Source organism: Pseudophryne corroboree, chromosome 6 (assembly GCF_028390025.1).
Source record: "Pseudophryne corroboree isolate aPseCor3 chromosome 6, aPseCor3.hap2, whole genome shotgun sequence".
NCBI lineage: Eukaryota > Metazoa > Chordata > Amphibia > Anura > Myobatrachidae > Pseudophryne > Pseudophryne corroboree.
The window spans coordinates 813,940,785-813,966,073 of NC_086449.1; the positions used below are offsets into that span (position 1 = coordinate 813,940,785).

The 25,289-nt window shown below is 49.8% G+C and overlaps 1 protein-coding gene across 3 annotated transcripts in view; it reads left to right on the forward strand.

Moving 5' to 3' along the window:
- LOC134933694 (estradiol 17 beta-dehydrogenase 5-like) overlaps positions 1-25,289 on the forward strand; it is a 51,006-nt gene that overhangs the window by 16,020 nt on the left and 9,697 nt on the right. For 2 of the 3 annotated variants that reach the window (XM_063929073.1, XM_063929072.1), the window contains exons 3-5: positions 81-248; positions 24,268-24,384; positions 25,074-25,151. In XM_063929073.1, the coding sequence (XP_063785143.1) occupies positions 81-248; positions 24,268-24,384; positions 25,074-25,151 (363 nt within the window). Of the gene's footprint in view, positions 1-80; positions 249-14,267; positions 14,765-24,267; positions 24,385-25,073; positions 25,152-25,289 lie in introns of those variants that run through there. The other variant, XM_063929074.1, reaches the window with a different exon arrangement.

Here is a 25,289-nt window from a genome sequence, read left to right on the forward strand (position 1 = left end):
AAACATACACTGTCCCCATTGTTCCTACACAGCGACTTTCTTATGTATTTTCATTGTTGCGGCACTCTTGTTATTCCCAGAATTCCAAAGCTCTGCTGGAAGACGCTGTGAAAGTAGGCCTGGAAGTCGGGTATCGCCATATTGACTCTGCGTTAATGTACTGTATTGAGGCTGAGGTGGGCCGCGCTCTTAAAGCCAAGATCGCAGATGGGACGGTGAAGAGAGAGGACGTGTTCTATACTACAAAGGTGACTGTAACCTATGGATTTATGACCGACCTGGGTATAACAACTGCTGCTATCTCCTATCTGTGTATAATGATTTATTTACACAGTACCAGCGTATTACGTTACACAATAATAGAACTAGACTGGGTAATACTAGCAGACAGGTTAGAGGGCACTGCTTGCAGCTTACACTATATAGCAGGAAAATTCTACATTCTGTCCCCAGCAGCTGTGTAACTGCACATCCCAGCATGCCCTGTCCCAGGAAAATTCTACATTCTGTCCCCAGCAGCTGTGTAACTGCACATCCCAGCATGCCCTGCTATTAGGTCATGCTAAATTTGTGGCAGGGCATGCTGGGGTGTCTAGTTCCACAGCAGCTGAAGGGCAGCATGTTGAATACCCCTGCTCTATAGGCAGCTTACAATGCAGCTACTGGCTGAAAACTTCTGGAAAAAAACACATATAAGGGATAGTATCGGGATCTTGGTGCTTAGGATGCCGACAGTCAGAATACCGAAGGCAGCATCCCGACGCTAAGGATCCAGACACCTACTAGTCAAGTATGCTACCCCTAATCCGTAACCTTCCTAACCCTCCTTACCCGCAGCTTGACCCAATCCTCCCCCCACAGCCTAATCCCAAACCCTTCCTGGTGGTGTCTAACCCCAACGCACCCTACCCGCAGCCTAAACCTAACCCTCCATCCCCCACAGCCTAACCCTAACCCTCCCCAGTTGTGCCTAACCCTTCCTGCCTGCAGCCTAACCCTAACCTTCCCTCCCCCAAAGCCTAACCATAACATTCCCTCACTGCATCCAGACCCTAACCCTTCCTCACTGCATCCTGACTCTAACCATCCCTCCCCCACAGCCTAACCCTAACCTTCCCTCACTGCAGCCTGACCCTAACCTTCCCTCACTGCAGCCTGACCCTAACCCTCCCTCCCTGCAGCCTGACCCTAACCTTCCCTCCTCCAAAGCCTAACCATAACCTTCCCTCACTGCAGCCTGACCCTAACCCTCCCTCCCTGCAGCCTGACCCTAACCCTCCCTCCCCCACAGCCTAACCTTCACTCACTGCATCCAGACCCTAACCCTTCCTCAATGCATCCTGACTCTAACCCTCCCTCCCCCACAGCCTAACCGTCCCTCACTGCAGCCTGACCCTAACCCTCCCTCCCCCACAGCCTAACCCTAACCTTCCCTCACTGCATCCAGACCCTAACCCTTCCTCACTGCATCCTGACTCTAACCCTCCCTCCCCCACAGCCTAACCCTAACCGTCCCTCACTGCAGCCTGACCCTAACCCTCCCTCCTCCACAGCCTAACCATAACATTCCCTCACTGCATCCAGACCCTAACCCTTACTCACTGCATCCTGACTCTAACCCTCCCTCCCCCACAGCCTAACCCTAACCTTCCCTCCCCCACTGCCTAACCATAACACTCCCTCCCCCACAGCCTAACCCTAACCTTCCCTCCCCCACAGCCTAACCATAACCTTCCCTCACTGCAGCCTGACCCTAACCTTCCCTCCCTGCAGCCTAACCCTAACCTTCCCTCCCTGCAGCCTGACCCTAACCTTCCCTCACTGCAGCCTGACCCTAACCCTCCCTCCCTGCAGCCTAACCCTCCCTCACTGCAGCCTGACCCTAACCCTCCCTCCCTGCAGCCTAACCCTCTCTCCCTGCAGCCTGACCCTAACCCTCCCTCCCTGCAGCCTGACCCTAACCTTCCCTCACTGCAGCCTGACCCTAACCCTCCCTCCCTGCAGCCTAACCCTAACCCTTCCTCCCTGCAGCCTGATCCTAACCTTCCCTCACTGCAGCCTGACCCTAACCCTCCCTCCCTGCAGCCTGACCCTCTCTCCCTGCAGCCTGACCCTAACCTTCCCTCCCTGCAGCCTGACCTTCCCTCCATGCAGCCTGACCCTAACCCTCCCTCCCTGCAGCCTGATCCTAACCCTCCCTCCCTGTAGCCTGACTCTAACCTTCCCTCACTGCAGCCTGACCCTAACCCTCCCTCCCTGCGGCCTGACCCTAACCCTCCCTCCATGCGGCCTGACCCTAACCCTCCCTCCCTGCAGCCTGACCCTAACCCTCCCTGTAGCCTGACCCTAACCTTCCCTCCCTGTAGCCTGACCCTAACCTTCCCTCCCTGCAGCCTGACCCTAACCCTCCCTCCCCCTCCATGCAGCCTGACCCTAACCCTCCCTCCCTGCAGCCTGACCCTAACCCTCCCTCCCTGTAGCCTGACCCTAACCTTCCCTCACTGCAGCCTGACCCTAACCCTCCCTCCCTGCGGCCTGACCCTAACCCTCCCTCCATGCAGCCTGACCCTAACCTTCCCTCACTGCAGCCTGACCCTAACCCTCCCTCCCTGCACCCTGACCCTAACCTTCCCTCCCTGCAGCCTGAGCCTAACCCTCCCTCCCTGCAGCCTGACCCTAACCCTCCCTCCCTGCAGCCTGACCCTAACCCTCCCTCCCTGCGGCCTGACCCTAACCCTCCCTCCCTGTAGCCTGACCCTAACCTTCCCTCACTGCAGCCTGACCCTAACCCTCCCTCCCTGCAGCCTGACCCTAACAATCCCTCCCTGCAGCCTGACCCAAACCATCCCTCCCTGTAGCCTGACCCTAACCTTCCCTCCCTGTAGCCTGACCCTAACCTTCCCTCCCTGCAGCCTGACCCTAACAATCCCTCCCCCTCCATGCAGCCTGACCCTAACCCTCCCTCCCTGTAGCCTGACCCTAACCTTCCCTCACTGCTGCCTGACCCTAACCCTCCCTCCCTGCGGCCTGACCCTAACCCTCCCTCCATGCAGCCTGACCCTAACCCTCCCTCCCTGCAGTCTGACCCTAACCCTCCCTCCCTGCAGCCTGACCCTAACCCTCCCTCCCTGCAGCCTGACCCTAACCCTCCCTCCCTGCAGCCTGATCCTAACCCTCCCTCCCTGCAGCCTAACCCTAACCCTCCCTCCCTGCAGCCTGATCCTAACCCTCCCTCACTGCAGCCTGACCCTAACCCTCCCTCACAGCAGCCTGACCCTAACCCTCCCTCACTGCAGCCTGATCCTAACCCTCCCTCCCTGCAGCCTAACCCTAACCTTCCCTCCCTGCAGCCTGACCCTAACCTTCCCTCCCTGCAGCCTGACCCTAACCCTCCCTCCCTGCAGCCTGACCCTAACCTTCCCTCCCTGCAGCCTGACCCTAACCTTCCCTCCCTGCGGCCTGACCCTAACCCTCCCTCCCTGCGGCCTGACCCTAACCCTCCCTCCCTGCAGCCTGACCCTAACCTTCCCTCCCTGCAGCCTGACCCAAACCATCCCTCCCTGTAGCCTGACCCTAACCTTCCCTCCCTGCAGCCTGAACCTAACCCTCCCTCCCTGCAGCCTGACCCTAACCCTCCCTCCATGCAGCCTGACCCTAACCCTCCCTCCCTGCAGCCTGATCCTAACCCTCCCTCCCTGTAGCCTGACTCTAACCTTCCCTCACTGCAGCCTGACCCTAACCCTCCCTCCCTGCGGCCTGACCCTAACCCTCCCTCCATGCGGCCTGACCCTAACCCTCCCTCCCTGCAGCCTGACCCTAACCCTCCCTGTAGCCTGACCCTAACCTTCCCTCCCTGTAGCCTGACCCTAACCTTCCCTCCCTGCAGCCTGACCCTAACCCTCCCTCCCCTTCCATGCAGCCTGACCCTAACCCTCCCTCCCTGCAGCCTGACCCTAACCCTCCCTCCCTGTAGCCTGACCCTAACCTTCCCTCACTGCAGCCTGACCCTAACCCTCCCTCCCTGCGGCCTGACCCTAACCCTCCCTCCATGCAGCCTGACCCTAACCCTCCCTCACTGCAGCCTGACCCTAACCCTCCCTCCCTGTAGCCTGACCCTAACCTTCCCTCCCTGCAGAATGACCCTAACCTTCCCTCCCTGCAGCCTGACCCTAACCCTCCCTCCCTGCAGCCTGACCCTAACCCTCACTCCCTGTAGCCTGACCCAAACCTTCCCTCACTGCAGCCTGACCCTAACCCTCCCTCCCTGCAGCCTGACCCTAACCTTCCCTCACTGCAGCCTGACCCTAACCTTCCCTCACTGCAGCCTGACCCTAACCTTCCCTCACTGCAGCCTGGCCCTAACCCTCCCTCCCTGCAGCCTGACCCTAACCCTCCCTCCCTGCAGCCTAACCCTAACCCTCCCTCCATGCAGCCTGACCCTAACCTTCCCTCACTGCAGCCTGACCCTATCCCTCCCCCTGCAGCCTGACCCTAACCCTTCCTCCCTGCAGCCTGACCCTAACCTTCCCTCACTGCAGCCTGACCCTTAGCCTCCCTCCCTGCAGCCTGACCCTAACCTTCCCTCACTGCAGCCTGACCCTAACCTTCCCTTCCTTCAGCCTGACCCTAACCTTCCCTCACTGCAGCCTGACCCTAACCCTCCCCCCGCAGCCTAAATCTAACCCTCCCTCCCTGCAGCCTAAACCTAACCCTCCCTCCATGCGGCCTGACTCTAACCTTCCCTCCCTACAGCCTGACCCTAACCTTCCCTCCATGCAGCCTGACCCTAACCCTCCCTCCCTGCAGCCTAACCCTAACTCTCCCCCCGCAGCCTAACCCTAACTCTCCCCCCGCAGCCTAACCCTATCCTCCTATGTCCCCCCGCGGCTTACCTCTCAGCAGTCCCAGCATTCTTACGATCAAGATCCTAGCACCTGCATTATGATCCATGTCGGGATCCCGGGATCAGTATTCCAAGCAATGTCAGCATTCTGGTGTCGTCACGAACGTTGCGATTCCCGCCAAGGCTCTATATGTGTGGAGTTTACATGTTCTCCTCATGTTTGCATGTAAGTTCTCAGGTTTCCTTCCACACTCCAAGAACATACTGGAACGTTAAAAGTGTTTTGACAAATTTAAATGAACCCTAATGTACACCGGGTTGAAAATATAGATTGTACGCTCCACAGTAGCGTCTAGTTTCCCTTCGTGGAGAGTACCTTTCCCATAACCCCCTGGGTCCATGTCAAGACACAACCGTGCAGTTGTGGCTGAGGAAGGACATTTTGGGGGTCATTCCGAGTTGGTTGCTCGCTAGCAGATTTTCGCTGCCCTGCAAACGCTGAGCCGCCGCCCTCTGGGAGTGTATATTAGCTTTGCAATAGCGCGAACGCTCTCATCACAAAAATTGTGCAACCTACTCAGCGCTTGCGATCACTTCAGACCATTCAGTTCCGGATTTGACGTCACAAACACGCCCTGCGTTCTCCCAGCCACGCCTGCGTTTTTCCTGGCACGCCTGCATTTTTCCGAACACTCCCTGAAAACGGTCAGTTGCCACTCAGAAACGCCCACTTCATGTCAATCACTCGGCGGCAGCCAGTGCGACTGAAATGCATCGCTAGACCCTGTGTGAAACTACATCGATCGTTGTGAAAGTACGTCGCGTGTGTACATAGCGCCGCATACACATGCGCAGAAGTGACTTTTTTTAGCCTCATCGCTGCACAGTGAACAAATGCAGCTAGCGATCAACTCGGAATGACCCCCTTTGTTCACATCTCTCAGACAGTAACAGTAGGTTACCTCAGAGTTTCCAACAGAAGATTTCAGGCAGAGGCCCTCCTTTGAGTAGAAGGCAGGGCCGGACTGGCCACTACAATGACCGGGGAGATTACCGGTGGGCCGATGGGTGCGCGGGGCCGTCTGTCATCTGTTTCCCCGCCCCCTTAGCGCCTCACTCGATCACATCTTTTGTGCATTACAGCCAGCCAGCAGGTGACGAACGAAGGGGGCGGGGAAACAGATGACAGGCGGCCCCGCACACCAATCAAAGCTACTAGTGCGGCCGCTGTCAGCAGAAGAGGCCACCGCCAACCTGAAGGGAGGTACGAGCGCCACAAGCCAGCGATTGACGTCATGTACCTCGGAGGAAGAGAGGCTGCGATCAGTTCAGCAGCCTGCACTGTGCTCCCCTGGCCGCCATCAGCTGCAACTTTCTAGACTGTGCAGCAAGGAAGGGGGGCACAACGGGGAAAGTCGGGGCTGACAGGGAGATGTCCTCTGATTGCGCCGTTAATGGCTCCTGCTGCAGTTTTTTTTTCAAAAAAACAATATTCATGCAGCTTGCAGCACATTTTATTTTGAAGACTGTCAGGCTGCCTGCTGAGCTGTACTGGATGATAGGGAGAAATAGAGCTCAGCAGCAGTTCCAGGTCCAGGGCGCTGCGACCTGAATGAGCGGCCGCAGTCACCACACATAGCACTTGCCTAAACCACAGCTGCAGCAGGCGCCATGGGCACCCACTGCAGCTGATACCATTGAGAGAAACACTACTTGACCTCTAGCAATTGGAGGAGAGAAAGGAGATAGACACTAGAGGTTGAGTAGGACGTCTAGCATCTGAGTGTTTCTCTCCATGGTATCGGCTGCAGCGAGACCCCATGTAGCCCAGGGCACCTGCTGCAGAAGAAGTGCAGGGGAGCAGGTGGGTTGGGTGCATATAAACCCCTTGCCAATGAGCATGAATCCCGTGGCAGTGAGAATTAAACCCTTGGCAGTGAGCATGAGACCATTGGCAGCGAGCTTGAGACCCCCTGGGAATGAGCATGAGACCTGGGAACAAGCATGAGACCGCTGGCAGTGAACATGAGACCCTTGGCAGCAAGCATGAGACCCCCTGGGAATGAGCATGAGACCCCCTGGGAACAAGCATGAGGACCCTGGCAACAAGCGAGAGACACTTGCCACTGAGCATGAGACCCTTGGCAATGAACATGAGACCCCTGGCAGCGAGCAGGTAATTAAAAAAGAATTGGAAGCTGTGGGACATAATTTGTAAGAGACATTGTGTGTGGGGCGTAAAATGGAGTTGGGGGCATTACGGTGAGTGGCATAACGTGTAATGGGCATTACAGTGTGTGGCGTAATGTGTAGTGGGCATTACGGTATGTGGCATAACATGTAATGGGCATTATGGTGTGTGGCGTAATATGTAAAGGATATTACGGTGTGTTGCCTAATATGTTATAGACATTACTGTGTGTGCTTAAGTTGAAATAGGTATTATGGTGTGTGGCATAATATATAATGGGCATTACGGTGTGTGGCATAATGTGTCTATGGGGTACAACTGTGCGGTGTAATGTGACTGACGGACACTGCTGTGCGGTGTAATGTGACTGACGGACACAACTGTGCGGTGTAATGTGACTGACGGACGCTGCTGTGCGGTGTAATGTGACTGACGGACGCTACTGTGCGGTGTAATGTGACTGACGGACGCTGCTGTGCGGTGTAATGTAACTGACGGACGCTGCTGTGCGGTGTAATGTGACTGACGGACACAACTGTGCGGTGTAATGTGACTGACGGACGCTACTGTGCGGTGTAATGTGACTGACGGACGCTGCTGTGCGGTGTAATGTGACTGACGGACGCTACTGTGCGGTGTAATGTGACTGACGGACGCTGCTGTGCGGTGTAATGTGACTGACGGACGCTGCTGTGCGGTGTAATGTGACTGACGGACGCTGCTGTGCGGTGTAATGTGAACTGTAACTGTTCTGTGGTAACGCCCCTTCCCTATGAAGCCAAATTTTCCTTGGACACGCCTAAGTTTTTCCAACCACTCCCTAAAAACGGTCAGTTGACACCCACAAACGCCTTCTTCCTGTCAATCTGCTTGCGAGTGCCTGTGCGAATGGATTCTTCGCACAAACCCATCGCTGAGCAGTGATCCGCTTTGTACCTGTGCGACGCGCCTGTGCACTGCAGTGCATACACATCATACTTGCCTACCTGACCCTCTCCATGAGGGAGAAAATGCTCTGTTCCTGGACTTTCCTGGTAATGTATGATTGCCATCACCTGTGGTGAAACACCTTTCTTATCAATTAACTAGCTCACCACAGGTGATGGCAATCATACATTACCAGGAAAGTCCAGGAACAGAGCATTTTCTCCCTCATAGAGAGGGTCAGGTAGGCAAGTATGGTACACATGTGCAGTTTAGACCTGATCGCAGGTTGTATAAAAATGCAGCCTAGCAATCAGGTCTGAATTAGGCCCAATATGTTTTCGGTTAATACAGTAAGGGTGTGTTGAGGAAAATGCAACCAAGACAGGGCTGAAAAACAGAAGCATATTTGTCTCTTGCTCAACCTACAGTATGCGTAAAAATATGATGATGATGATGATGATGTCTTAGGTCCGGTGGGGGTGGTAGTGGTAGGTCGGGGGAAGTGTTAGGGGTGTTGGCATTCCTTGTTTTTTAATAGAGCATATTTTCTCAAACTCAGGACTCCAAACAGTGCATGTTTTCAGGTCTCCTCACAGAATGACAAGTGAAATAATTAGCTGAGCTCCACCTTTTAAAATGTTGTTAGTGAGTAATGAAGACAGCTGTGCATCTGCTAGGTGACCTGGATAACATGAGCGGTTTGTGGTCTTGAGGACCAAGTTTGCGAATCACTGTAATAGAGTATAGCATAAAGTAGCTATAATTGCTTTAAAATGTATTTAGTGAGTGTGCAGAGGATTAAATGTCACCTCAAGTTTAATTTCTTAACTACTTCTGCTACAATACAATACTTTCTAAATGTTTTAATGTGTTAGATCCAGCTAATATGCCATGCTCTTACTTTTGTTGGTGTAACTCCGCCTATATTACATTTTAAAGTAGTAATCCCACCCATTCGTATTGGTTCCGCCTACAGTTGATTTGGTGCCGCCCACATGAGGCCACTTCTAGAAATTTTTCCAGGGCCACTTTTATTTCCCAATCCGGCCCTGGTAGAAGGTGTTACTGTAGTGAATTGTAGCCTCCAGTATAATGAATTTAATTCAGGGAAATCATGTTTAAGTAGAGATACTTTTTAAAAACATGAACAGAGCGTTATTAGACGGCTATATGATAAGCAATTAACGTGGGTGAATCAGAATGCATTTAATGAGACCTAAAGAGCGCTTGCTGTCTTAACATGGCAGCCACCGTGATGCAGACATGCCACCATTGTGTTGTGGACACGCCTGCTGAGCAGACATGTTGGGAGGTATGGTGTAGGTCACCACTGAGGTGTCTCTACGGCTTTATATTTATTAACCAGAGAAGGTGTGGTGTAAGCGTAGAGGAGACTTTTTGAGACCGAAGAGGGAAGCTTGCGCAGGGATCCTGTCTAGAAGAAGTTAATAAAAAGGTTCTACCCTATAATCACATTAAACATCTGTCTACAAATTTGCAGCTGGATGCAATGACAGCTTGTTCCACAACAGCATTCCCGCCTGATGTACGTTTCACATCGATGTCTCCTCCTAGGCAGGAAAAATGTTTCCTTAATTGTACTATGCATAGCTATATAAGCCCTCACCCATCAGGGGCTGACAAATAAGCAGCTCCAACCAGGCAGCTGTATGACATGAGGTTGGAATACATCTAGCTCCCTAACAATGAGGCAGAATAGACCAATGAACACTACAGGTTGAGTATCCCATATCCAAATATTCCGAAATATAGAATATTCCCAAAGACGGAATTTTTTGAGTGAGAGTGAGATAATGAAACCTTTATTTACAGATGGCTCAATGTACACAAACTTTGCTTAATACACAAAGTTATTAAAATATTGTATTACATGACCTTCAGGCTGTGTGTATAAGGTGTATATGAAACATAAATTCATTCTGTGCTTAGACTTAGGTCCCATCGCCATGATATCTCATTATGGTATGCAATTATTCCAAAATGCGGAAAAACCCGATATCCAAAATACTTCTGGTCCCAAGCATTTTGGATAAGGTATACTCAACCCAGTGGCGTGCGGTGATGTCAGAGGCTGGTGAGGCACTACAGCCATAATGTCCGCCGAATCCTGCCGATGACCACTACCGCCGCCAAGCCAATGCCCGCTACTGCCACTGAGCCGATGCCTGCTGCCACCGCCAATGGCTTACAAACTCGCCCACCATCAACTGACCCAGCCCTCCGCCACTAATTTGCACCTCAGTCCGATGCCGCCAATGCCCGCTGCCTGCCTGCTCATCATACTTGTGATATATTGTACATTTTTATAGAAAAAAAATAAAAATTAGTGTTTGGGAAGGTAGTGGGAGGAGGACATGAATGCAATTTTGTTGTCCAGGGCTTCCATTTACTTAATGGAGAAGGGTCTGAATGGGTTAAAAAAAGAAATAAAAAAAATGCGTGAGGTCCCCCCTCCTACGTGTAACCAGCCTCGGGCTCTTTGAGCCGGTCCTGGTTGTTTAAAAACTGGGGAAAAATTGGACAGGGGTTCCCCATATTTAGACAACCAGCACCGGGCTCTTAGACCGGGCCTGGTTCCAAAAATACGGGGGACAAAAGATGTAGGGGTCCCCCGTATTTTTAAAACCAGCACCGGGCTCCACTAGCCAGGGACATAATGCCACAGCCGGGGGACACATTTATGTAGGTCCCTGCGGCCGTGGCATTACCCCCCCAACTAGTCACCTCTGGCCCGGGGTTCCCTGGAGGAGTGGGGACCCCTTAAATCAAGAGGTCCCCCTCCTCCAGGCACCCAAGGGCCAGGGGTGAAGCCCGAGGCTGTCCCCAGCACCCCTGGGCGGTGGGTGCCGGGCTGATAGCCATAAGTGTGTATGAAAAAGAATATTGTTTTTTGTTGTGGAACTACAAGGCCCAGCAAGCCTCCCCCGCTTGCTGGTACTTGGAGAACCTCAAGTGCCAGCATTCGGGGAAATAACGGGCCCGCTGGTACCTGTAGTTCTACAACAAAAAAATACCCAAATAAAAACACAACACACACACCGTGAAAGTAAAAATGTATTAAAATACACTTACACACTCACACATACTTACCTACATCCCACGCCGGTCATGTCCACTTGTCCATGTAGAATCCAATAGGTGGTTCCTGTAAAAATGAGAGAGAGATTACTTACCTACATCCCACGCCGGTCCCGTCCACTTGTCCAGTAGAATCCAATAGGGCCGGTACCTGTAAAAATGAAAATTATACTTACAAACAAAGTAATCCACAGGAGGAGAGAGAGAGAGAGAGTGAGAGAGAGAGAGAGAGAGAGAGAGAGAGAGAGAATGAATGAATATTATGCACTCACTGACGCGGGAGGATGTTAGCACAGACAGGGGAGAGGCTGCTGCTAACTGGGAGGATGGAGCAGGCTCCCCCAATAGTTGTGAGCCTAGTAGCTGTACCCCTAGTAGCTTTGCCCCCTGTAGCAGTGCCCCCAGTAGCAATGCCCCGAGTAGTTGTGACCCCTGTAGTTATGCCCCCAGTTGCTGTGCCCCTTGTAGCTGTGCCCCCTGTAGCTTTGCCCCTTGTGGCTGTGCCCCCAGTAGTTGTGACCCCTTGTAGCAGTGCCCGTTGTAGCTGAAAAAGAGTCTCACACTCGAAACGCGTTGGCAAAGAGGGAGCATTGCATCAGCGGACCTGTCAACCCCATCTGAGGGAAGGTAAGACCTTGTCCTTTTTTTCCTGGAACTTATATAAGTTGGCCACTTTTATGTTCCTAGACGGTACTTGCCTCCCTCAGACTTTGACTCTTACGCTGAATCAAGCCTTTTATGTTGTATTTTATCTTTGAATAAAATCCTATTCTTTTACCTACCTTGGATGGAACTTATCCTTAAAGAAACCGTGATGTGAGGAGACATTCAGCTGTCAGAGTGAGTGTTAGGTACGCTGATCTCGTACCGACATTTCTGAAAAAATTGGCTATCATTTTCTTGTGAAAATCACCTGCTATGGCTTAAAAAGATACCTTTGTATGAGTAAAGACACCCGCCTCTAGGTAAGTGAGGTGTGTTTATGCAAAGATACCTAAAGTGCAAAGATACCTTTATACATACCATCCGACGACTCACATTGTAAGTGAGGTACGCCGGATGAGACTGATGAAGTTTATACTGTAGGACACATAACAACACTACACATTGCATATTCTCTTTTTTTCATCCATATTCGTCTCCTGTGGTCGAGTGCACCATCAAGGATCCCAACATAGAAGAGTGGTCTAAAAGATACCTTTATACGAGTCAAGACACCCGCCTTTATGTAAGTGAGGTGTGTTTATGCGAAAATACCTTGAGGGAAAAGATACCTTTATGCATGTCATCCGACGACTCACATTGTAAGTGAGGTACGCCGGATGAGATAGATGTAAAAAACTTTTTTGCTGTAGGATACATAACAGCACTACACATTGTATATTCCCTTTCTTCCCCATATCCGTCTTCTATGGTTGAGTGAACCATCAAGGATCCGAGAACAGAACATTCCGGACCACCATTGGGATACACAGAATCCAGCTAAGTATTCCAACTAGCTCACAGTACCATTCTTGCTTGCAAGTTAGCGCCATCTAGTCCATAAAAATTTCTCTTTCCTGTTCATATTTTTGGATCTCGTTTGGGATAGGTCCATTTTTGGATTCAGAAGGCAGCCAACGTTATACAGGGAGCGCCCAAGAGGTTTTCCACTTTTTTGTAGCTGTGCCCCTTGTAGCAGTGCCCCCTGTAGCTTTGCCCCCAGTCGCTGTGGCCCCTGTAGCTGTGCCCCCAGTAGTTGTGACCCCAGTCGCTGTGCCCCTTGTAGCTTTGCCCCCAATAGCTGTGCCCCCAGTCGCTGTGCCCCTATTAGTTGTGACCCCTGTAATTGTGCCCCCAGTTGCTGTGCCCCTTGTAGTTGTGCCCCCCAGTTGCTGTGCCCCTTGTAGTTGAGCCCCCCAGTTGCTGTGCCCCTGTTGCTGTGCCGCCCAGTTGCGGTTTTGCTGTGCCCCTGTTGCTGTGCCCCCAGTTGTGGTGCCCCTGTTGCTGTGCCCCCCAGTTGCGGTTTTGCTGTGCCCCCCAGTTGTGGTGCCCCTGTTGCTGTGCCCGTTGCTGTGCCCCTGTTGCTGTGCCCCTTGTTGTTGTGCCCCCCAGTTGCTGTGCCCCTGTTGCTGTGCCCCCCAGTTGCGGTGCCCCTGTTGCTGTGCCCCCCAGTTGCGGTGCCCCTGTTGCTGTGCCCCCCAGTTGTGGCGCCCCTGTTGCTGTGCCCCCCAGTTGCGGTTTTGCTGTGCCCCCCAGTTGCGGTGCCCCTGTTGCTGTGCCCCCCAGTTGCGGTGCCCCTGTTGCTGTGCCCCCCAGTTGTGGTGCCCCTGTTGCTGTGCCCGTTGCTGTGCTCCTGTTGCTGTGCCCCTTGTTGTTGTGCCCCCCAGTTGCTGTGCCCCTGTTGCTGTGCCCCCCAGTTGTAGTGCCCCTGTTGCTGTGCCCCCCAGTTGCGGTTTTGCTGTGCCCCCCAGTTGCGGTGCCCCTGTTGATGTGCCCCCCAGTTGTGGTGCCCCTGTTGCTGTGCCCCCCAGTTGCGCTTTTGCTGTGCCCCCCAGTTGTGGTGCCCCTGTTGCTGTGCCCCCAGTTGCGGTGGCCCTGTTGCTGTGCCCCCCAATTGCGGTGCCCCTGTTGCTGTTCCCCCCAATTGCGGTGCCCCTGTTGCTGTTCCCCCCAATTGCGGTGCCCCTGTTGCTGCCCCCCCAATTGCAGTGCCCCTGTTGCTGCCCCCAAACACAAACACATTTAAAAAAAAAAAAACACACACACACATACATACTTACCGCTCCTGCAGCGCCGTCCTCCGTCACCGTCCGCCGGCTCGTCTCTGCTGTACTATGGGAGAGACGTCATGACTCATGACGTCTCTCCCATAGTAGCGGCGCTGGCTGCAGCGGGCGCCCACACAGGCCACGGCGCCTGCTGCAGCCGGGAAGGGGGTGATTGGACAGCGGATCCAGCACTGGATCCGCTGGGCCAATCACATCTGGGGCACTGACAGGGGCGTGCATTCATCGCACGCCCCTCTCATTGCGGCACCAGTATAGGTGCCGCTTGTCCATTCATTTTCAATGGGCTTTCACAGCCCATTGCTGCGCCCCGCCCCCTGCCAGCCCCCCGCTGCCCGGAGTTTTAATGTTAGCAGCGGGAGGCACCTCTCCCGCTGCCTCCCACCCTCACAAGCAGCCACAGGGGGGGGGATTATTAAAATAATGAAAAAAGATATTTATAACAGACTCTGTTATAAATATCTTCTTTTTATTATTTTAATCATAATGACAGGGGAGGCACTGCCTCCTACCTCCTCTGCCTCCCCTGACTGCACGTCCCTGACTCAACCTGTACTAGCTTAGTATACATCCCTGAAACTTTAATATAATATTACCCGAAGACCCGGTATCCATAGGCTACTCCATTGCAATGATTATTGTGGGGAGTGTTTGTGTGCCCACAGGAGGTGATTTGGCTCATCCCATCTAGGGAATGGAATAGGGAGGAGGGCCCAAGAGGACTACTTGTCCCTCATCCTGTATATCACTGTGGCGCAGGATTGAGGGCCTGAGGTGGGGACTTGACCCACCCCATCAAGACAGTCACTATGTGGGGAAGAGGAGGTTTGCAGTTGAGGGCCTGAGGTGGTGACTTGACCCACCCCATCCAGAGAATCACTATGTGGGAAAGAGGCGGTGTGCAGATGAGAGGATGACATGGCCCACCCCATCCAGGTATTCACTCTGTAAGTGCATGAGGACCCAGGGGGATAACTTGGCAGTCCCAATCCTGGTTATTAATCCGGGGGCAGGTGAGGGTCTGAGGAGTAACATGTCCAATATCAGGGGGTGATATTCCCAAATTAAATAAACACCATTTGTCTAATGTAACACACCCATAACCTAATTGCATTTTCCGACCTCTGAAACCTCTCCAATGCCCTCCTGGTCCTAAGATGCCCAACTGTGTCCCATATTTCCAATGCCGACGGGGGAGCGACTTATACGCCGTCCTCTAAATAAAATTATTATTCTGCTTTTCACACTGTGATGTTAGTGAATTAGAATGCTTAATATTTGTAGACACTCCCTTACTAATATGTGTAAGCCTGAATCTTCAGTGATGGTCCCTGGGACCAGGGGGATGCTGGGAAGTGGGTGGTCCAGTGTGCAGTGTGCCTGGAGTTGGTGATGGAATAAACAGCACAGCAGTGAACTCACATGTCTCTGTATCCTTATGACTGGATTTACAAACATATGAACAAAACATGGTGTCAGAAGAAGTTTAACTTGGACTGCTAGTGCTCTCAGAGTGTGAAAGAATCTTGCAGAAGTCTGTAAGGCTGTGATACTCAGTGTCTGCAAAGCCTGCCGTGTGCTCCTCTCTTCAAACAGTGAGTAACCATGGATAAACTAGCTCCTCCAACCGGCATGCTGATGTCTGGTAACTTGTCTGAAAACTGGAAAAGATTTAAGCAAAGGTTTAATATATATCTTGCTGCATGTGGAGCTGATACAGAGGCTGACAAAACTAAGGCATCCATTTTCCTCCATGTGATAGGAGAGGATGTGCTGGACATTTATAATAATTTTCAATTTGATGAGAGGCAGAATATGGTGCTATCTTCTATAATGCAAAAGTTTGAAGATTACTTTGTGCCAAGGAAAAATGTGACATATGAAAGATATAAGTTTTTAACATGTGATCAGAAGTCTGGAGATGGATTTGATCAGTATGTTACAGAGCTGCAATCACTTAGTAAAACCTGTGAGTTTGGTGATTTAAAGGAGTCACTGATTAGAGATCGTATTGTCTGTGGAATACCTGATAATGGACTCAGAGAGAGATTGCTGAGAGAGCAAGACCTAACACTAGAAAAGGCAGTGACTATGTGCAGATATGCAGAAATAACTAGATTTCAAGCCAAAAAGTTACACAAGGAAGATGATGTAGTGCAGAAAACAGAGCCAAGCAAACCTATAGTGCAGGTAGTGCAGAAAACAGAGCCAAGCAAACCTCCATTCTCAAGAATGATGCCGTCTAAGCCACAGTCTAATAAGGAAATTTGTAGTAGATGTGGAAATGCTCACAATCCTAAAATGTGCCCTGCTTATGGTAAAACCTGCATGAAATGTGGTAGACTTAATCACTTTGCCAAATGCTGTAAAATTAAAAGTGAAACAACCAATGTGCATGCTGTTAAACAAACAGAGGAATTCTTTGTGGATTGCATTGAACTTTGCAGTGCAGATAAGATAGAATGGATTGTCCCTTTAACTGTGAACGAGATTGCCATTCCCTTTAAGTTGATACTGGCACGCAGGTGAATTTAATATTGTTTCAAGACTATAAGTGTTAGGCGCCGGGGTCCGCTCGTCGGTGCGGCCCGGCGCCTAGCAACCAGGGACGCCGTGCGCGTACAGCCGCCGGCTCCCTGGCAACGCTAGACGCCGGGCGCACGGAGCCGCTCAGACCCTAGCAACGGGGACGCCACGTTCGGGCCGCGTTCCCCGTTGCTGGGTCTTTTCTAATTGTATAATGGTGTGCTGGCCATGCAGCATGCAAGCTGCACGGCATTACTTGTGATTACCCAGTCTGGCTCCTGATTGGGGAGCTCACAGTTATAAGCACCCTTTGGACTTCTCACAGACGCCGGTGATAGCTTCCTGTTTGCCTGTGTTGGTTACAGAGAGTTTCCAGTCCTGCTCTATCCGGTTGTTCCTGTCCTCAGTGATCCTGTACTCGGAAGTTGTCATCTGTTCCTGGAGTCTGACCGAGCACCTTTAACATCCTGTGGTGTTCGTGAGTCGCGGCGTAGCCGTGTGTTGCGGCTTGACCGCTTACTGTTTATTATTTTGTATCTTTGTGTTCTGGAGCTTTTGCGGAGGATTCCGCTCCCCCTGATCCACTCTGGTATCCAGCGGTGCTGGATAGGAGTTACGGATCAGTGGATCTTTGGTTGTCCTTTTCCCTGGCGGCTAGTCCGCACATACTTTTTGGTTTAGTTAGTTAGCTTGTAACCCATGGCCTGGTTGCTTAGTCAGAGGGCCCCTTGTTATCACCCTGTCTCGGATTTCCCTTTGTCTCCCATTAAGACCTGAGGGGGCATCGGGGTTGGGCAGACATAATCCGCCCTTCGAACGCGGCTGCCATGGGCTCAAGCAACCATAGTCTCGCAGGGGATTTCTGATAACACGGGCGAGACAACGGAGTTAGGGCGCCAGGGGTTACTAGGCTCTCCTGCTCCCACAACCAGTATATCTTTCCAGTACTCAGACCTCTGCCATAAGATCTCCTCTGGTCTGGAGTACGGGAATCATAACATTATCACCGGCCAGACTAAATTTAAAATTAAACAGGAGTTAATTTTTCCCTTGTTCAGTTGGGAGATTTGTCGGCCTCATGAATCCCACCGGTGTCGGGCCAAATCCTGGCCAGCTTCTAGTTAGCCAGATTCAAGAGCTTACTCAGATGGTTCAGGATCTGTCCCTTCGGGTGAGGTCACAGGAAGATCTGTTACGGACTTCCCCGAGGGTCATTCCTGAACCAAAAATGCATCTGCCTGACCGTTTTTCTGGGGATAGAAAACAGTTTTTTAATTTTAAAGAGTCTTGTAAACTTTATTTTCGTTTGAGACCAGTCTCCTCAGGTACGGAGGCTCAGCGGGTTGGAATTATTATTTCTCTGCTTCAGGGGGATCCTCAGACCTGGGCTTTTGGTTTAAAGACAGACGATCCGGCTTTATTTTCTGTAGACGCCTTTCTAAAGTCTTTAGGGCTATTGTATGACGACCCTGATAGAGAGGCATCCGCCGAGAGTCAGTTGCGTGCTCTCAGACAGGGTAGGAATCCCGCAGAGATTTATTGTACGGAGTTTCGCCGTTGGTCGAACGACTGTGGATGAAAATCACCTATATGCCAAGCTGGAGAAGTGTGAATTTCATGTCACGGAGGTATCCTTTTTAGGATACATTATTTCCCCTCGGGGATTCCGTATGGAACCAAAGAAGCTCCAAGCCATCCTTAGTTGGGCGCAACCCACCAACTTAAAAGCAATTCAGCGCTTTTTAGGGTTTGCGAACTACTATAGAAGATTTATTCACTCTTTCTCTGACCTAGTTGCTCCCATTGTGGCACTGACTAAGAAGGGAGCGGATCCTACCAATTGGTCACGTGAAGCCGAGCTATCTTTTCAGGCCTTGAAACAAGCCTTTGTCTCAGCCCCTGTCCTCAGACACCCCAACCCAGAATTGCCTTTCATTGTTGAGGTTGATGCCTCAGAGGTTGGAGTAGGGGCTATCCTATCTCAGAAGGATCCGGATTCCCTTGAATTACACCCTTGTGCCTTTATGTCCAGGAAATTCTCTTCTGCTGAATCCAACTACGATGTTGGTAACCGGGAATTGCTGGCTATTAAATGGGCTTTCGAGGAGTGGAGGCATTGGCTTGAGGGAGCGACTCATATCATTTCAGTTTTGACTGATCACAAAAATCTTCAATACATTGAATCAGCTAAACGACTGAATGCCCGGCAGGCTCGTTGGGCTTTATTTTTTACTCGTTTCAAATTCATTATCACCTTCAGGCCAGGTTCCAAGAATACCAAGGCAGATGCCCTGTCACGCAGTTTTCTTCCAGTTCAAGACAACAGTCCTGTTACTCCCATACTTCCGTCTTCAGTCATTCGGGCAGGCCTCACACAGGATTTATTTACCCAGTTAAAGCTGCTTCAACATCAGGCTCCTGGAAATACTCCTGCTGGTCGTCTTTTTGTCCCTGAGTTTTTGAGAGCAACTGTTTTGACGGAGTTTCATGATAGCAAAGTTGCCGGGCATCCGGGAATCGCTAAGACTTTGGAATTAGTCTCCCGCTCAGTATGGTGGCCTGGTCTTTCCAAAGACATTAAGGAGTTTGTTTTTTCGTGTCAGGTCTGTGCACAGCATAAAGTTCCCCGTTCTTTGCCTATCGGTCAGCTTATGCCCTTGAATGTTCCTCTTAGGCCATGGTCTCATATCTCCATGGATTTTGTGGTGGACCTCCCTCTGTCAGCCGGATGCCGAGTCATATGGGTGGTAGTGGACCGTTTTAGTAAAATGGCCCATTTCATTGCTCTTCCCCGATTGCCATCTGCCCAGGGATTGGCAGTCTTGTTCCTCCGCCATGTTTTCAGACTCCATGGGTTACCCACTGATATTGTTTCTGATCGGGGTCCACAATTCATTGCACAGTTTTGGAAATCTTTTTGTGTCTCATTGAAGATGAAATTATCTTTAACGTCAGGCTACCATCCCCAATCCAACGGGCAGACTGAGCGAGTTAATCAATCACTAAAACAATATTTGCGGTTGTACTCGGCCAAACTCCAAAATGACTGGTCTGAGTTTCTTCCATTGGCGGAGTTCGCTTACAATAATGCCTGTCATTCCTCCACCAATGTGTCTCCATTTTTTGCAGTTTTTGGTTTTTACCCCAGAGCTAATTCCTTTTTTCAACATTCCTCTGTCTCCTCACTGACCTTGACCTCTCATCTTAGGCTCATTTGGAGAAAAGTGCACCTGGCTCTCAGAAAAGCGGCATTTCAGGAAAAGAGATTTTCTGACAGGCTCCGGCGGCCGTGCACTTTTAAAGTAGGAGATAGGGTGTGGTTGTCGACTCGCAACATTAAACTTCGACAAACCTCAGCCAGATTGGGTCCTAAATTCATTGGACCATTTCACATTATCAAAAAAGTTAATCCAGTTGCCTTTCGGTTACGTTTACCAAAAACTTTACGGATCGGAAATACTTTCCATTGCTCATTGCTGAAACCATATGTTTCGTCCAGTAGATTTCCTCGTAAGATATCTCAGGGGAGATCACCAATAGTTGTACAGGGTCAGCAGGAGTTCTTGGTGGAGAAGGTTCTCGATTCCAAGTTGTCCCGGGGTCGGCTTTATTTTTTGGTGCATTGGAGAGGTTATGGTCCAGAAGAAAGGTCTTGGGTCCTGGATAAGGATCTCCATGCCCCGAGGCTCAAGAGGGCATTTTTTCGAGAATTTCCTCGGAAACCGGGCTTTAGGGGTTCCTTGACCCCTCCTCAAGGGGGGGGGTACTGTTAGGCGCCGGGGTCCGCTCGTCGGTGCGGCCCGGCGCCTAGCAACCAGGGACGCCGTGCGCGTACAGCCGCCGGCTCCCTGGCAACGCTAGACGCCGGGCGCACGGAGCCGCTCAGACCCTAGCAACGGGGACGCCACGTTCGGGCCGCGTTCCCCGTTGCTGGGTCTTTTCTAATTGTATAATGGTGTGCTGGCCGTGCAGCATGCAAGCTGCACGGCATTACTTGTGATTACCCAGTCTGGCTCCTGATTGGGGAGCTCACAGTTATAAGCACCCTTTGGACTTCTCACAGACGCCGGTGATAGCTTCCTGTTTGCCTGTGTTGGTTACAGAGAGTTTCCAGTCCTGCTCTATCCGGTTGTTCCTGTCCTCAGTGATCCTGTACTCGGAAGTTGTCATCTGTTCCTGGAGTCTGACCGAGCACCTTTAACATCCTGTGGTGTTCGTGAGTCGCGGCGTAGCCGTGTGTTGCGGCTTGACCGCTTACTGTTTATTATTTTGTATCTTTGTGTTCTGGAGCTTTTGCGGAGGATTCCGCTCCCCCTGATCCACTCTGGTATCCAGCGGTGCTGGATAGGAGTTACGGATCAGTGGATCTTTGGTTGTCCTTTTCCCTGGCGGCTAGTCCGCACATACTTTTTGGTTTAGTTAGTTAGCTTGTAACCCCTGGCCTGGTTGCTTAGTCAGAGGGCCCCTTGTTATCACCCTGTCTCGGATTTCCCTTTGTCTCCCATTAAGACCTGAGGGGGCATCGGGGTTGGGCAGACATAATCCGCCCTTCGAACGCGGCTGCCATGGGCTCAAGCAACCATAGTCTCGCAGGGGATTTCTGATAACACGGGCGAGACAACGGAGTTAGGGCGCCAGGGGTTACTAGGCTCTCCTGCTCCCACAACCAGTATATCTTTCCAGTACTCAGACCTCTGCCATAAGATCTCCTCTGGTCTGGAGTACGGGAATCATAACAATAAGACTTTTAGAGTAAAACCTAAAATTCATCCAGCCAAAGTGAAAGTTACAGGGTACACTGGGGAGGAAATTCCTGTGAAAGGTACATGCTTAGTGACACTGAAATATAAGGGACAACAGTTTAAAACATCTCTACTGATTGTGGATAAAAATGTGCAACCGATTCTAGGATTAATTTCCTGTGAGAAACTAAGCTTGCTAAATAAAGTTTTTATGGTGACATCACAAGTAGAAGATGACTGCAAATCGATGTTTACAGAATACAGAGACTTGTTTGAAGGTCTAGGTTGTTTGCCTGGAGAGCATAAAATAAATATAGACACGCGAGTTTCTTCAGTGATACACCCCTGTAGAAAAGTGCCGTTTGCGCTGAGAGAAAAACTGAAACAAGAGTTAAATCGCATGGAACCCTTGGGTGTGATACACAAAGTTGATGAGCCTACTGAATGGGTAAGCTCCTTAGAAATTGTTGAAAAGAAAAATGGACAACTCAGAATATGTCTATACCCCAGAGATTTAAACAAAGCTATTAAACGAGAACATTTCAAACTACCAACCAGAGATGAAATCATGTCGCAAATTTGCGAGAGCAAAATGGTTCAGTAAATTGGACGCATCTTCAGGATTCTGGCAAATAAATCTAGATGAGGCCAGCTCAAAGCTTTGTACATTTAATACACCAGAAGGTCGATACAGATTTCTTCGACTACCATATGGAATATTGTCTGCTCCAGAAGTATATCACAAAAAGATACACATGATTTTTGAACATATTCCAGGTGTTGAAACAATGATGGGTGACATTATTGTCTGGGGATCTACAAAGGAAGAACATGATTCTAGATTAAGACAAGTAATGGAACTTGTCAAGCAAGTGACTCTAAAGCTAAAAAAGGACAAATGTGAATTTGGCGTGATTACACTTACATTTATGGGCGACGTGGTCTCGGATCAAGGTGTAAAACCAGACCCAAGGAAAATATCAGCCATAGTGAACATGGAACGTCCTAACAACAAAGACGACGTCAGAAGATTCCTAGGACTGATTACTTACTTAGGAATGTTTATTCCTCAACTCTCTGAACGAACAGCCTCTCTTAGATGGTTGAAACAGATCATTACAGAGCAACCAGTGCTAAAGTTATTTTATCCTGCGAAAAGAATAATAATTTCAGCAGATGCTTCGCAATTTGGCCTAGGCTCATTGCTGTTACAAGAACATGAGGATACATGAGCGATTTTATCGGTTTGTGTATGGTCAAACATTTACAGTGGAAACTGACCACAAGCCATTGGTAGCTATCATGACTAAATCATTACATTACTGTCCCATGAGAATTCAACGAATGCTTATCAGACTACAGAAATATGATGTACACTTGCTGTACTGTCCCGGCAAATACATGTACATTGCTGATACACTTTCTCGTGCTGTGGACAAAAGTAAAAGTTCCAAAAGTCTGATGGATGAAGAGATAGAAGCCTATGTTAATTTGATCGTAGCTTCTCTACCAGTGTCTCTTGCAAGACAAGAACAGATAAGGAAAGAAACTGAGACAGATGACACAATGAAAGTGTTGAAAGATATCATTCTGAAAGGTTGGCCAGCAGAAAAACATGCGTGCCCACTGTCTATCCATGATTATTGGATGTACCACAGGGACCTTACAGTTGTCGATGGTATTATTTACAAAGGCAATAGGGTTGTCATACCTGCACGACTAAGAAAAACTATGCTGTGCAAGATACATGAAGGCCACTTAGGAGAAGAAAAATGTAAGCGGAGAGCGCGTGAAGTTATGTATTGGCCAAGAATGAACCAAGACATAGCACAGACTACAGCTACATGTGAATTATGTCTTACGTATAGACCGAAACAACAAGTCGAGCCACTGAGTCCTCATGCAGTGCCAGAGAGACCATACCAGAAAGTTGGCACAGATTTGTTTGATTGTAATGGGAAAACGTACATTGTCGTGACTGATAATTACTCTAACTACCCTGAGGTGAAGACACTACATACAACTACTAGTAAAGCCGTGATCAATTGCATGAAGTCAATCTTTGCAAGGCATGGTGTTCCTATGGAAGTGTTCACTGACAATGGTCCTCAGTTTTCCAGTGCTGAATTTAGACAATTTGCTGATGAGTGGGAATTTGTCCATACTACGTCAAGTCCCCACTATCCATGCTCAAATGGGTTGGTGGAAAGTTCAGTAAAAACTGTAAAGAGTCTTATGAAAAAAGCTCAAGAAGGTAAAGAAGATTTCTACAAAAGTCTTTTAATCTACCGCAGTACTCCTTTACAGAATGGACCTTCTCCTGCACAAATGCTGATGTGAAGGAGGATTAGAGCAAATCTCCCGATACATGATGAACTGCTTAATACACATAACTCAGCGTTGGTCAGACTGTGTAAGGAACGTCAACAGGCGAAACAGAAACTGTTCCATGACAGACGAACAAAACGCTTATCTGATCTAAAATCGGGTGACCAAGTCCGTCTCAGAGATCACGAGAAAGGTATTTGGGTGCAGAAAGGTATTGTGCAAGCACAAGTAGCACCAACATCTTATACTATACGTACAGAGCGTGGAACGGAAGTAAGAAGAAATCGGGTGGATTTAAGATCTCAACCTAACCATAATGAAGACAACATGACTGAAGAATACCCTTCATCTGACATGTATGATGATCCTGATAATGGTGAATAAACCACGATTCTAGAAAGGTCCAACATGGTCGATAAAACGCAGACTGTGTATGAAAGACCCAAAAGGGAAATACACAGACCTGAGAGACTCATTGAAACGTGTTAGATGATGTTCTTAATATGACGTTGTTAATTGTTGCATTGAAGCGTACAGGGCTTATCTTTAAAGAAAAGAGGATGTGATGTTAGTGTATTAGAATGCTAAATATTAGTAGACACTCCCTTACTAATCTGTGTAAGCCTGAATCTTCAGTGATGGTCCCTGGGACCAGGGGGATGCTGGGAAGTGGGTGGTCCAGTGTGCAGTGTGTCTGGAGTTGGTGATGGAATAAACAGCACAGCAGTGAACTCACATGTCTCTGTACCCTTATGACTGGATTTACAAACATATGAACAAAACACACACGTCCATCTTTATACAGTGTAACTCTTAATCTGATCATTCCTTCTCCTGCCACAGCTGTGGAACACGTTCCATACCCCAGATAATGTCCGGGTGGGTCTTGAGAAGTCTTTGAAAATGGTGGAACTGGATTATGTGGATCTTTTCCTTATTCACACCCCCTTTGAGTTTAAGGTAACTATGAAGCAATATGAAATGTAGGGGGTCATTCCGAGTTGTTCGCTCGCAAGTGAATTTTAGCAGATTTGCTCACGCTAAGCCGCCGCCTACTGGGAGTGAATCTTAGCATCTTAAAATTGCGAACGATGTATTCGCAATATTGCGATTACACACCTCGTAGCAGTTTCTGAGTAGCTCCAGACTTACTCGGCATCTGCGATCAGTTCAGTGCTTGTCGTTCCTGGTTTGACGTCACAAACACACCCAGCGTTCGCCCAGACACTCCCCCGTTTCTCCAGCCACTCCTGCGTTTTTTCCGGAAACGGTAGCGGTTTTTCCCACACGCCCATAAAACGGCCTGTTTCCGCTCAGTAACACCCATTTCCTGTCAATCACATTACGATCGCCAGAACGATGAAAATGCCGTGAGTAAAATTCCTAAGTGCATAGCAAATTTACTTGGCGCAGTCGCAGTGCGGACATTGCGCATGCGCATTAAGCGGAAAAACGCTGCGATGCGAAGATTTTTACCGAGCGAACAACTCGGAATGACCCCCGTAACACGTACATGCCTACTCTGCGGGAAGCTGTGAGAGACTATTACAGATATAGGAAACTATAGACTACACAATCCTCTTGCATGTCCTGCAAAGGTTTCATTGAGTCTGACTTTTTTTTTTTTTTAATGTTGTTTTACCTTATAGCCAGGAGATGATCTGTACCCAATGGATGAGAACGGAAAATGGATTTATCACAATACAGACATAAGAGACACGTGGAAGGTAAGGAATTTGAGCACTGAATTGGGAAATGGAATTTCTCTTCTAGCAGAGAGGTGCGATCCTCTTCAGCAGGCATGTCTAAACTGCAGTTTGGACATGCGCCTATTGTAACATGTGTGAGACGGGTGTCCACTTTCA